Raw genomic sequence first — 13,102 nt, 5'->3', positions numbered from 1 at the left:
TGTTATCTTGGTATAGGTGCACTTTCCAAATTAAAAAGTCAACATCAGGAAGACCCCAACAGTACAATACTTACTGCCAACAAACCAGCACTCCTTAGATCACTTTTCACTGTTGGAGCACTGTGTCGGCATTTTGATTTTGATCAGGAAGATTTTAAAGGCAACAGTAAGGTAAAATGACTTGTATTTAGTCTTACATATATTGAATGCTTTAATTTGAAAGAACAGTATTCCCAGGCCCTGAAAGTTAAGTGTGACTTTATAATGCCTACAGTATAGCTTTTTGTTTTCGAAGGCCATGCAGTAAGATTGTTTCTCCTCCTTTTGATACTTATGCTTTTTATAAGAGATTAAAAACCATCTGTTTCTTCTGTTATTTCTATAATTATTTTTGTTTTAATTTGCTCAGGTTAACATAAAGGATAAAGTACTTGAACTGCTGATGTATTTTACAAAACATTCAGATGAAGAAGTACAGACAAAAGCCATTATTGGCCTTGGTAAGACATAATAGTTTTTATTATTCTGCTATGGTAAAAATCCACGTGAATCAGTAGAAACTCATGTTTGTGTAGTGGCAAGCAAGCTTGATTAAAATAAAAAATTACTGCATGTTTGTTTGAGAACTGGGTACAGAAAAGTTGTCAACAGGTTGCTAGTTGTGTACTTCTGCAGCAGAGTGGATGACTTAGATAGACAGTGAATACCTCTTGATGTGTGGCCAAGTCTAAAAGTGCAGCATATTTCCAAAGTAACATAGATGTTCTTTTTTCTTGGCATGTAAATATGTTCTAACTCCAAATCCTGCTCTACACTCCACTAGATGTGGTTAAAAGCCAATTAAGAAGAGTGCTGGAAAAGTTTGAACATTTTAAGTTGTAGGAGCAGATATTCTGCAGGAGTTAAAGGAACTCTGACATGTTATACCAAGTTGAGCATGTTTTCTGTGATTTTGCAAAGCACCGAGATGATGTCACAGTCTAGATATCACAGTTTCAGGATTTTACCAGTATTTCACTTTTAAAATAGATTCTTTATTTGGAGGCATTAGTACAGTATGTGACTTTCATTAATACATTAAATGCTACTTAATGCTTTGCATTATGCTCTTCCTCTTCTTTAAGGACAAAGCTGTATATGTGAGATGATCTCATTTGGACAGATAGGCCTTAGTTTTTGGAAGCATTCAGTTTATGATTATGGCATAATCTAAAGAAAGTTGTGTCCAAGGCACATGCTCTTGCACTGTATAGAATTTGCCTTTATAGGTTGCTCTTTAGATGACTTTTTAGGTATCTTGAAAGACTTGGGGAAATTGGTGGTTAAAAAAATGAATAAAAAAAGGCAAGGTCTGCTTGCAGCCCAAAAATCTAGTCACATCCTGGACTGCATCAAGTGAAATGTGACCAACATGTCAAGAGACGTGATTCCTCTGCTCTGCTTTCTTGATACCCTACCTCCAGTACTGTGTCTGGCTCTAGGGCCTCAGCATAAGAATGATGTGGACCTGTTGAAATCAGTCCAGAAGAGGGCCATGAAGATGATAAGGGGCTTGAACACCTCCCCTATGAGGACAGTCTGAGAGAGTCGCCATTGTTCAACCTTGAGAAGGATTCAGGAAGAATTTTGTGCAGCCTTTCAGTACTTAAAGGGGTCCACAGGAGAGCTGGAGAGGGACATTTTGTCAGGCGTGTAGTGACAGGGTGGGGGGGCTAATGGTTTTTAACTGCAAGAGTAGAGATTTAGATTCCGTCTAAGAAAGAACCTTTTTACTGTGAAGGTGTTGAGGCACTGGAGCAGGCTACCCAGAGAAATTGTAGATGCCTTCTTGTTGAGATTGTTCAAGGCCAGATTAGATGGGGCCTTGAGCATCCTGTTCTACTGGAAAATGTCCCTTGCCTCTGTGGCAGGGAAATTGTAACTAGAGGATCTTTGAAGTCACTTCCAACCCAAACCATCCTATGAGTTCAAATTAGCGACAGCTGTGGGGGTAAGAACCAAGACTGAGTGTTGACTTCATAGTCTATGAAAAACAACTTCAGACAGGTAAGCAGAATTCATGGCTTTAGCGTTGTCTGTGGAGTAGTTGGAATTTTGCTAGTCATTACATCAAGATGCACCACACTTAACATAGCACAGTCCAGTTTAATTGTCCTCTACAGAATACTGGACTCGAGGTAGGGTCTCCCTAGTCACAGACATGATTGCATCTTTCTGCTTCTTATTTTGACATTGAAATGTGATCTTAAGCACACTGAGGTCTTGCTCTGGACCTAGCATGTAACCTGCACTGTGATTTCTCTGTCTATGGAGTTACTTTTGAATTTTTTTCTCAGTTTTCCCTTTGCTACAGCTGTTTTTATACATTGCTTTTGCATAATTTTATTTGCTTTTTTTTTTTTTTTGACTCATTCTTTTATGCTGATACATTTTTTTTCTGTGTGCTCATTCAAAATTTTAGTTTCTGGTGGTCATAAAAAATACATTTAATGTCTAGTTTTCATCATCAGTGTTAAACCAAGTGGTTAAATGCAACTTATATTGAGATATTCTTACTACTGTTGGGTTTTTTTTTGTGATGCTGGATAGGAGTTTGTCAGTAGCACTTCCAAATTGACACACGTGATTTAAAATGATATTGATATATATATATATATATATATATATATATATATATGATCAATAATTAAAAAAAAAAAATAAAATACAGACTAAGAACTACCAGTTCCTTGACAAGAGTAAGGCTGCAGCTAAAAGCAGTTCTCTAGTATATATCTTCCAACACATGTAGTCTTAGGAATGCTTCAGACAGCTATTTAGAGAAGACTGTAGTAAGTATATGAATAGTGACAGCAAGAAGTATACATTTTATTCTGTTTACTGTTGGATGATTGCTTGTCTGTTTTCTTTAAAGATTTGATTTTTAAATACTTGTGATTTCTTTTTCCACATTTGCTGTGCCTCTGTGTGAGCAGCTCTTCACAGTTTCAGCAGAATGTTTCTCTGCACAAATGTGTTAGACATACAATGGCCAATTTTTAGTAATATTCTTCCCTTGTTCTTGTGAGAGCTCCTAGTCATTCAGATGCAGGCCACTACACTGGACATGCTTCCAGACCTATGTAACTCTTCTCAGTGAAGGTGACCTGCATTGACACCCCATCTTTATTCATCACAGCTGTGGCTAGTGGAATTGTCATGGTTAACAAACTCTTTAGAACCTATGAGTGGTGCCCTAATGGAAAAGCAATGCAGCTATGCTGTGGAGGAGATAAAGTTCATACCTCTGTTTTGAAGGAAGACCTAAAAAGCAGAAATGCAATTTCTAGATGTTAATAACATGGAATATTTCCTCTTTTTTTTCCCACCCTTAGGATTTGCATTTATACAACACCCAAGTTTAATGTTTGAACAGGAAGTGAAGACTCTGTACAACAGCATTCTTTCAGATAAGAACTGTTCAGTGAACTTAAAAATCCAAGTGTTAAAAAACCTCCAGACCTACTTGCAGGAGGAGGATACACGCATGCAGCAGGCAGACAGAGACTGTAAGTCTTGAACTTTTCTGTGCTAATGAGGCATCCAAACCAAAACATTCTTGCCCACATTCTTGTGTACGTGAACTGAGTCACTCACTTAGGATTGTTATCAGATCAGTAATATTGTTCCCAAATGATTTTCAAAAACCTCATTGCATGTCTAAGTGTAGACACGTTTTGGGTTATATTATTTACTTTCAGGATGCACAAATCCTGGCAGCAATACAGAATATATAATTGCTGTAATGATGGTAGTAATAACTTTTTGGCAAAATCCCCTCTTACGATTAATTTGCAGAGAGAAAATAATAAATGCAATGCATTAAATTTTGTAATTGAAAAACCTTTATTAAGGAACAAAACTTTTAATGTCATGTCTCTTTAGATTTTTTTTATTTACCATCAAACTGATTGCTCAGTGTTTCATGAGATCATAAACACACTTTTAAGATAGCTGAAATGTGTATTTGTTATAAAGCTTGAAGATCATTGTGCGTTAACTAATGGCAAAGCTTGTGATTATGCTGTGGTGAGTTTGCTATTCCTTTTTTTCCTTTTTACAGGGAAAAAAGTAGCAAAACAGGAAGACCTGAAAGAAATGGGTGATATTTCCTCAGGGATGAGTAGTTCCATCATGCAGCTGTATCTCAAACAGGTCCTTGAGGCTTTCTTTCATACCCAGTCCAGTGTACGCCACTTTGCTCTAAATGTCATTGCACTGACGTTAAACCAGGGTCTCATCCATCCTGTTCAGGTATGGTAGGCTTTTGTGATGGGAGGTCTTTGTTACTCAGGCTTTCAGAGGTTTTCACACTTGCTACATAGATTCCCAGCTTTTCACTTCCAGCTATGTAAGAGTAACTTAATATTGTATCAGAAGGCCTTTAAAGAAAGCATATTTTTAAGTGAGTTTTATATGTTTAGCTAGTGACGTTCCAAATGCTGTCTTTCCTGTTGTGAATCATGGTGTAAAAGCTCAGTCAGCACCCAGAGAACCTGTACACTGGATCACGTTTCTGTTACAGATTTCAGGCATATGTCAAGACATTTTCTTCATTTGATTCTTTATCCTTGAAAATGTGTGAACTTGTGTTGATCTCAGTCCCCAGACCCAATCAAAAAACTGTGGAATTCCACAGTTGATGTTAGAAATTTACTCATCACCTGCATTATTCTTTGCTTGTATAATTTTTGTAACTTTTTATACTGCAGCCATTGTGCATGTTCAGTAATAAGCAGTATCTTGGTAGTTTTTTAAATTACCTTTTTATAGTGTAAATTGTCTTTAGAATTTGAGATAAAGGGAAATGCTACCTCAAACCTCACAAAGCTTCAATCATCTATAATGCCAGTCACTCATGTACTTTGTACTAACTGCTAAGGTAGTAGGTTACACATAGCTTCCTATTGTCTGCTTCATATTGTACCTTCTGCAGTAGTTAGAATATAACAAGAACAGCAGTGTAGTAGGAAGAACAAAGACTGGAAAGAGGAGCTGCAATAAGCCTGAATAATTGTATTGTTTGTTTTTCAAGTGTGTGCCGTACTTAATTGCTATGGGCACAGATCCAGAGCCCTCTATGCGAAATAAAGCTGACCAGCAGTTGGTGGAAATAGACAAAAAATATGCTGGGTTCATTCATGTAAGTAGTTCTAATTTAATATTTTACAAAATACTATTATATTCTCCAGTGGTTTGACACCTGGGTACACCTCAGTAGCAGAAAAAGGATATAAAGTAACAAACGATGTTTATCTCAGTTCTTTCCCCTGATTGGAGATGTCCATTTCTACAAATAGAAGGGATATAATAATTAGAAATGTCTCTTGCCGTCCGACATTTCCTTTATCATTCATTATAATATTTCCCTTACTGAATAGTACTTCAGAGCATTCATTTTATAAGAGTAAGGACAGCTGTTTCATAATATTTAGCAGTGACTTTCCTGTATTGGAGGACAGCTTCTGTAAGTAGAAGTCTTCAGTGTATAGGTAGTAGAGTGCTAAGCCTTTGAGGCTTTATAGATTTTATTCTAAGCAGAAAGAGTATAAGAAGCTGTTTAGATCTGAGGGCTCTTGCTGAAAGTTAAGATATGAGGGTCAAGTGAGGGGTTGTGGAGTTGTGGCATGGTGCCAGTAATTCCATTTAAGATCTGAAATTAAAACTGCAGCACCCTTTCCTTATTTCAGAAGGCCCCATACTGGGTTACATGTGTGCACTACATTATGGGACTTTTCATATCTGCTTGTATTCCACTTTATTTGGGGCACTGCACTGTTGATGGCATCCAAACAGGTCCAGTAGGCAAAGGCCAGCAGATGAAATTTGATATGTAGGCAGCTGAGATTTAAGACTGTATCTATGAAGCCAAAGCCTTGCTGAACAGGAGCAAAGGAGCTGTGAGGAGTACTAGATATACATCCTAACTAGAGATTCCATTTTTTTCCTAAGGAACCTTGGATTAAGTAAAATCAGCTGGAAATACAAAGAACCCTCATTTTCTGTTTGTTAGTTCTGTTGTACTAATATGGCCTTGGTTGCCAGTTTCTCTGCAAGCAACTTCAGGATATGTATTTGGTCAAATATTCCATTAACATGGGAATGGAATGGGCTGCCTGGGGAGGTGGTGGAGTCGCCGTCCCTGGAGCTGTTCAAGGCAGGATTGGACGTGGCACTTGGTGCCATGGTCTAGCCTTGAGCTCTGTGGTAAAGGGTTGGACTTGATGATCTGTGAGGTCTCTTCCAACCCTGATTATACTGTGATACTGTGAATATGTACAAACATTTCAGTATTCTTGAAAACCATTTAAACTGGAATACCTGGTGGTAGTGTGTAAACCAATTAGCTGTATGTTTGTAACAGAATTTACAATGAAGGCAGTTCACAAGTCATTCTGATGTGTTATACAAGTTCTAAATTAATCCCTTTTCCAGCCTGAAAGGTAGAATCACTTGTAGCACATTATAAACGTCAAGTTCAGGTCATCATCCACTTAGTCCTGTTCAGTATTAGTGCTCTGAAATCAGTGGCTTAAAGAAAAATAAATACTTTTCCATTCCAGATGAAAGCAGTGGCTGGTATGAAGATGTCTTATCAGGTACAACAGGCAATTAATACTTGCCCAAAAGATCCTGTAAGAGGTTTTAGACACGATGAATCATCCAGTGCATTGTGCTCACACCTATACTCCATGATCCGTGGGAACCGTCAACACAGACGAGCATTTCTAATTTCTTTGCTGAACCTCTTTGATGATACTGCAGTAAGCATCACATTTCCTTTGTTTAAAAGACATTAAAATGCAGAATTACAAGCTTAATTTCTCCTGTTACGATGTGTTTTTGTGACATAATTATTGATAACTTTGTTTCCTTCATGTACTTTGCAATACAAGGTACTTGCCTCTAATATTACTTGTATAATAGAGTACATGTGTTACTTCTGCATCTTTCTGTACTTTCCTGTACAGTCTGGACTGATCAGAAATAATGTATCTTGAGGTATGGCCAAATTCTGCATGTATGCATACTGTAGCTTTGGGGGCGTATGTTGAAGAAAATTTTTGATCATGTTTTTGGCTCTAGACTGTTAGGAACACAAGATAAATGCATGTCTGAAGTGTTTGTAAGTGTATTTTTACATACTTTTTTTTTTTTTTTTAACTTCCAGAAAACGGAGGTGAATATGCTCTTGTACATAGCAGACAATCTAGCCTGTTTTCCTTATCAAACACAGGAAGAGCCACTGTTTATAATGCATCATATAGACATTACACTGTCAGTTTCTGGTAGCAACCTATTACAGTCATTTAAAGAGGTATGTGTCTTTATATTTTAGTGTATTTGTATAATAAAATCCAGTTAGCTGTTTATTTTGTTGTCAAATGGCTGAAGGTAGCTGCATGTGTGTCACCTTAGAGAGTTTAAATACATTGTTTATGGCAAGAAAAGAGTGCTCATCACATCTTTTCTTAAGGTAGCATATAAGAACCTGACTCGTGGTATAGTATCTGTTGCTGTGGCAGCCCACAACCCTGTTAAAAGAAGGCTGCTTCTCCTTAAAGACTTCAGTGTCTTCACTTCCTGGACAACTTAAACAGTAGAAGGTACAAACTGTCAGGAAGTAAGCACATTTCTAGGGTGTCTTATCTGACTAGTAACTACAAGTCGGAGTTGATGCCTGTAAAGTACACTGCCTTTAATTCTCAATTTTTAAACTGCTATAAGGAATGCATTCTTCAGACTGGGGACCCCTGTGTTAGCACAGAAAGGATGAGATCCTCCTTAGCACTTCCCAAATCCTGTGTATTGAAATATGCTATGTGCAGTAGTAACACTCCTGTGAAATTCTGTTGCTCAACAAGTAGTAGAACTTTCTACTTTTAATAGGGCATGCGATCACTTGAGCATTTCTCTGGTCAGCAGTGCAATTAGTGTCATAAATTTCTAAGACACAAATATTAAAACCAGTTTAGACTTGTCTGGATCAAAGTACATTTGGAAATCTGGTGACACAGAAATCATATGCAGGTGGAAGAAGAGTGGAGTTTTCTTCCTTACCTATTGATTTTGGCCTTCTGCATTTTACTGCAACTGCTAACACTGGGCAGTCTTTTATGAATAACATGCCAGTGCAATATTTGCTCCTTCAGTAACTTTCCACCCACCTTGCAAAAAAATGTGGGCTTTGGATCAGGTTTTTAGCATCTTCTTGCCATAAATACTTCTTCTAATACTGATAAATTCATAATGTTGTCCAAAGAATTCTTGTTAATTTCAGCCAGTAGTGATTTTTATTTTGTAAAGATTTTTTTAGGAACATAGGTGATGCTACTTACTCTGATTTTGGAACATGTCTTAATTCTTCTGTCTTGCAGTCTATGGTGAAAGACAAAAAAAAGGAAAGAAAGCCTTCATCAGATGAGGAGACTGAGAGTGACAGTAACAGTGGTAGTGGGAGCGACAGTGAGGAGGAAGCTTCTAAGCCTCGGAGGTTACGGAAACGAGTAGACTCTGATTCAGATTCTGATGAAGAAAATGACATAAATGCTGTGATGAAATGTTTACCAGAAAATTCAGCTCCTTTAATTGAATTTGCAAATGTCTCCCAAGGCATACTATTACTTCTCATGCTGAAACAGCATTTAAAGAACCTCTGTGGATTCTCTGATAGGTAAGAATGTTTAGATATAGATCCTCTTGGTATCTAGTGAGTTCTTTGTGAGGACTTAAACTTGGCAGATGTTTTTTAAAGTTGATTGTAACTAATTGTTTAAGCAACAGTTTGGAACAGGAAAAACAAATGTGCCAAGTCAAATATAATGGAACTTTAGGTTAGAAAGAACATTTTATTTCATTTCTTAAGCAGGATGCCTACTTGTACTGAAGCTTTTAGAAGTTTCTCTTAGAAATTGCTTTGAGATTTCTTCAAAAGCCCCTTCATTTTATTTTCTTTAAAACAGTAAAATTCAGAAGTATTCTCCATCTGAATCTGCAAAAGTTTATGATAAAGCGATAAACAGGAAGACAGGAGTGCATTTCCATCCAAAACAAACTCTGGACTTTCTGCGGAGTGATATGGCTAGTTCCAAGATCACTGAAGAAGTGAAGAGGAGTATAGTAAAACAGTACTTAGATGTAAGTAAAGTTGCTTTGCAGAAAACCTGAAAGCCTTTCTAACCAGAAAACCTTTCTAACCAGTTAACACAGTATAAACCTGGTAACAGATGTGGATGAACCTCTCAAAATGTTCCTGGAAACACCTCAAAAGTCCCTGGAAATCTTACATGATGTACTGAAACTCACTGCTTTCTTTCAGGATGTTTAGCAGGACTGACTTTCATAGACCTCTACTAAGTTCAAACGCAGTGAAGATTAATTTAAACTAAAAAATTTATACTTTGTGGGGTGTTTTCTAATTTCTAGAATCCATCTTGTATACCTCTCCCATATGACTTGTTCACTTTATGCCTGACTGTTTCCATCACAGAAGCACAGACTAGATCTAGTGTGTTTTGTCATTCCCCCCCCCTTAAATCTAGAAATTCCAATTAGAGAAAAGTTGCAGTTTTGGAAACACAAGAAGAAAGCTTTTACATACCTACCAAAAAAAGGAGGGGAAAGACAAAAGTTTCTAGAACACAGCATAAGCTGTTCAAGTTTAAAGTCGTCTGCCATTTGCTCTACTCTGTTTCTTTACCTTTTTTTGTTTGTTTAATGTAGTGTAATAAAAATGTCTATTTTTAAAGTTGCAATGTGGACTAATATTTTGTTTTTAATAGTTTAAGCTTCTTATGGAACATTTGGATCCTGATGAAGAGGAAGAAGATGGAGAGGTGTCAGCTAGCACAAATGCTCGAAACAAAGCAATTACCTCGCTGCTTGGAGGAGGCAGCCCTAAAAACAATGCAGCTGAGACAGAGGACGATGAAAGTGATGGGGAGGATAGAGGAGGAGGCACTTCAGGGGTGAGGCGGAGGAGGAGTCAACGTATTTCGCAGCGTATTACGTAAAATGATTTTTATGTGCTTATAAATGTCAGTCTATTATATTAAATGTACACCAAGTAATGTAATCCACATGAAAGAAAGCATTTTGTAGATAGAGATTCTCTACTTAACCGTTTATACAACTTTTGTAGAAAGTTTAACAGAAAAGACAATAAAAAACCAAACAAAAAAAAACCCAACAAACGACCTAGAAAATTTATCCCGTATAAAAAGTTATTAATTTTCCTTTGGAATGTACTGTGTGTTATCCTTTTTATTGTTGCCAAGTTTTTATGTAGCTTTATGATTCATGTGTATATATAATTTTATATATCAATAAGAGATAAAGACACGGGTACAAATTAAGAGTATGTGGTTTTACAAGGATATGTTAACCCCTTGGCGCTGGCGGTCGCGGTGCGTCTCATTGCCGGCAATGGAATGTGTGCCGGGAAATCCCAACTCCCGGCGTCAAGGGATTAAAAGCAATAAAAGCAATAATTTCACTAAAGTTCTTCTGTGTAACACTTGGTCTTTTTTCCCCCCAATGTTTTAGTCATTGAGAAGGTCAAAACGAAATTCAGACTCTACGGAGTTGGCAGCACAGATGAATGAAAGTGTTGATGTCATGGATGTCATCGCTATTTGCTGTCCAAAGTACAAAGACCGACCACAAATTGCAAGAGTAGTACAGAAAACCAGCAATGGCTTCAGTGTTCAGTGGATGGCAGGCTCCTACAGTGGCTCCTGGACTGAGGCTAAGCGCCGTGATGGCCGCAAACTGGTGCCTTGGGTAGACACTATTAAAGAGTCAGACATTATTTACAAAAAAATTGCTCTAACGAGTGCTAATAAGCTGACTAATAAAGTTGTGCAGACTTTACGATCGCTGTATGCCGCCAAGGATGGAACTTCCAGCTAATGAATTTGTACATGCAGCCAAATTTACATGAATTGAAATAACAGAAAAACTTGAAATATCAACTTTCTGGAAAAAAAAAATCAGTTAAATGAAGAGTAAGAATGGAACCTGGGACGCGGGAGAAAGAAGGAAATGTTTGGTAAACATTTTTGTGGGAGCTTCCTTCGCTGTTGTGCAGCAGAAACTTCTCAGTTCATTTTTACTCCCACTGTATTATAGTTTAACAGAAAAAAAAATTGTTTATATCTTGAAAAAAACCTTTCTGTTTAAAAAAAAAAAATAAACAAGTGAATGTTGGAAATTAGTCTGTTAATGTTCTTAATAAAGTGTTCTTGGAGTTTAACCTAGCAGCGGATGGCTTTCTTTAGCTTAGCCCAGTTTCCAGGGAAGCATTGTTTTTTCCAGGCTGTAAAATGGCAGAATCTCCTGGATATATAATTTATTCTGTTGAAGAAAAAAAAAATAAAAGGGAAAAAAAAAAAAAGGCATGCAGTATCTATGACCTATCTGCAGGAGGAGTTTTTGTAAATGTAGATTTTGATGTATTAGGTCACCCTGAAATAATACAAGAAAAGGGATCCCCAGCAAATCTGGTGGAACAAATACTGCAATAAATTTTTTTACTTCTCTTTGTTACTTGTCTGTTTCCATTTGAATTTCTTATTGTAAAGATCTGTTTAAATCCATTTATATTATTTTGCAGTCTTTTATGTAAAATTTACTATACCAGTGGTTTTCAAAACAAGACATAAAATATTGTTTATACAGTTTGTATAGGCTGACTTCTGAATAATTGGTGTCTTTTTATTTTTATCCCTTAAAGGGTGTAAACACAAGTTAACTCCAGGGTTTTATTGTATCCTGCAATATTTAGTATTAACTATATGATTTAGCACTGTGCCAAACACATTTTCAAGAGTACATTTTGATATAAAAAGAAACTATAGTTTATTCCTTGTATGCTTCAATTTCTTTCTAATGCTGTCCAAATGGTAACTTATAATAGTTTAAATCTGGGGAAAGCTGAATGAACTTTTCTGCTTGGGCTTGACTGGCCATGTATGCATTACTGTTGATCAACAGAGGGAGGTTTGTTTCGAGAGGAGGTAGCTCCCAGAATCTAAGCAGTGAGTGGGTATGGGTTATTATGCTACATTCCTTTGCAATATTTTTTTTAAATGTTTGTATATTTTACTGCCTTTTTTTTGTTTTTAATCAATTGAAAGCTGTTTTTTGCGTTTTGTAAATTGAAAAAGAAAAATGCTACTGGAAGCTCTCAGAAGTATGGGCTCCAGCTGCATTGCCGCAACCTTTCACAAAACAGTTTGCCTTCTTAGAGCGTTAAGACAAGCAGCATATCTGCTAACAGGGGAGAGAAGAAACAAACAAAACAGCTAAACTTTTTAAGGGGATCGTCAAATCCTGCTGTGTTTTCAAACATATTTATCTAAACCAGGTGTTCCTCAATAAGTAAATCTTTCTGTTATGTTTATTTTCTTTTACAAATTGAATTTATGGTAGGAGGTTGGTTGTTTTGTTTTTGTTTTGTTTTGTTTTTTTATGAAACTAGCTATTCTAATACATTCTTTGATTTTGTGAGGAATAGTAACAGTATTCCAAAAGATTCTAATGTATTTTAAAAAAAAAAAATTAAAGTTAAATGATTAATAACTCCTCAGAATCAAGTTAGTAATTGTTGCTATGGGAAATGCTTTTTTTTTTTTTTTTTTTGCTCTTTACTGGAATCTTTTTAAACAGAAATACTTTGTTTTCACTCCCAATGGTATGTTCTTCACTGTACAATAAGCCAGCACTGAGGCTAAGATAGGTTTTGTTGAAGTAGGAAGAAACAGAAAAAGCAGAAGTCACTCCTCTGCAGCTCTGCAAGTAGGACATTTTTGTAGCAAAGAAAGAAAACTATTTCTCAGGGCCAGGAGCAGCGTAGTCTGAGAGTACGGGGATTGTATGACATGTACTGCTAGAAGGGGTTGAAAATACTTCAGAAGGAAGTTCTGACATGATAAAAAGTATTCAATACAGATGCAGTCTAACATGACGCTGTAAGCCATGATGCTATTTCTGTTTCTATATCAGACTATTTTGTTGTCTGGTTTCTATTTCTATGCTATTCTTATTTTTCATAGATAATACA

General features: G+C 36.6%; 1 protein-coding gene across 7 annotated transcripts in view; it reads left to right on the top strand.

Annotated features, from left to right (window-relative positions):
- Positions 1 to 11,586, top strand: part of NIPBL (NIPBL cohesin loading factor) — a 167,857-nt gene extending 156,271 nt beyond the window's left edge. For 6 of the 7 annotated variants that reach the window (XM_064140653.1, XM_064140658.1, XM_064140656.1 and 3 more), the window contains 11 exons: positions 17 to 171; positions 410 to 500; positions 3,375 to 3,548; positions 4,103 to 4,293; positions 5,075 to 5,182; positions 6,603 to 6,803; positions 7,211 to 7,357; positions 8,418 to 8,713; positions 9,003 to 9,177; positions 9,822 to 10,007; positions 10,585 to 11,586. In XM_064140653.1, coding sequence (XP_063996723.1) covers positions 17 to 171; positions 410 to 500; positions 3,375 to 3,548; positions 4,103 to 4,293; positions 5,075 to 5,182; positions 6,603 to 6,803; positions 7,211 to 7,357; positions 8,418 to 8,713; positions 9,003 to 9,177; positions 9,822 to 10,007; positions 10,585 to 10,950 — 2,090 coding nt within the window. In that variant the 3' untranslated portion in view covers positions 10,951 to 11,586. Of the gene's footprint in view, positions 1 to 16; positions 172 to 409; positions 501 to 3,374; positions 3,549 to 4,102; positions 4,294 to 5,074; positions 5,183 to 6,602; positions 6,804 to 7,210; positions 7,358 to 8,417; positions 8,714 to 9,002; positions 9,178 to 9,821; positions 10,049 to 10,584 lie in introns of all 7 variants that reach the window. The other variant, XM_064140657.1, reaches the window with a different exon arrangement.
- Positions 11,587 to 13,102: the final 1,516 nt, after the last annotated feature.

Source organism: Pogoniulus pusillus, chromosome Z, assembly GCF_015220805.1.
Source record: "Pogoniulus pusillus isolate bPogPus1 chromosome Z, bPogPus1.pri, whole genome shotgun sequence".
Lineage (NCBI taxonomy): Eukaryota > Metazoa > Chordata > Aves > Piciformes > Lybiidae > Pogoniulus > Pogoniulus pusillus.
The sequence above is the reverse complement of the archived record's forward strand: the minus strand, read 5'-3'. Positions and strand labels throughout refer to the sequence as shown.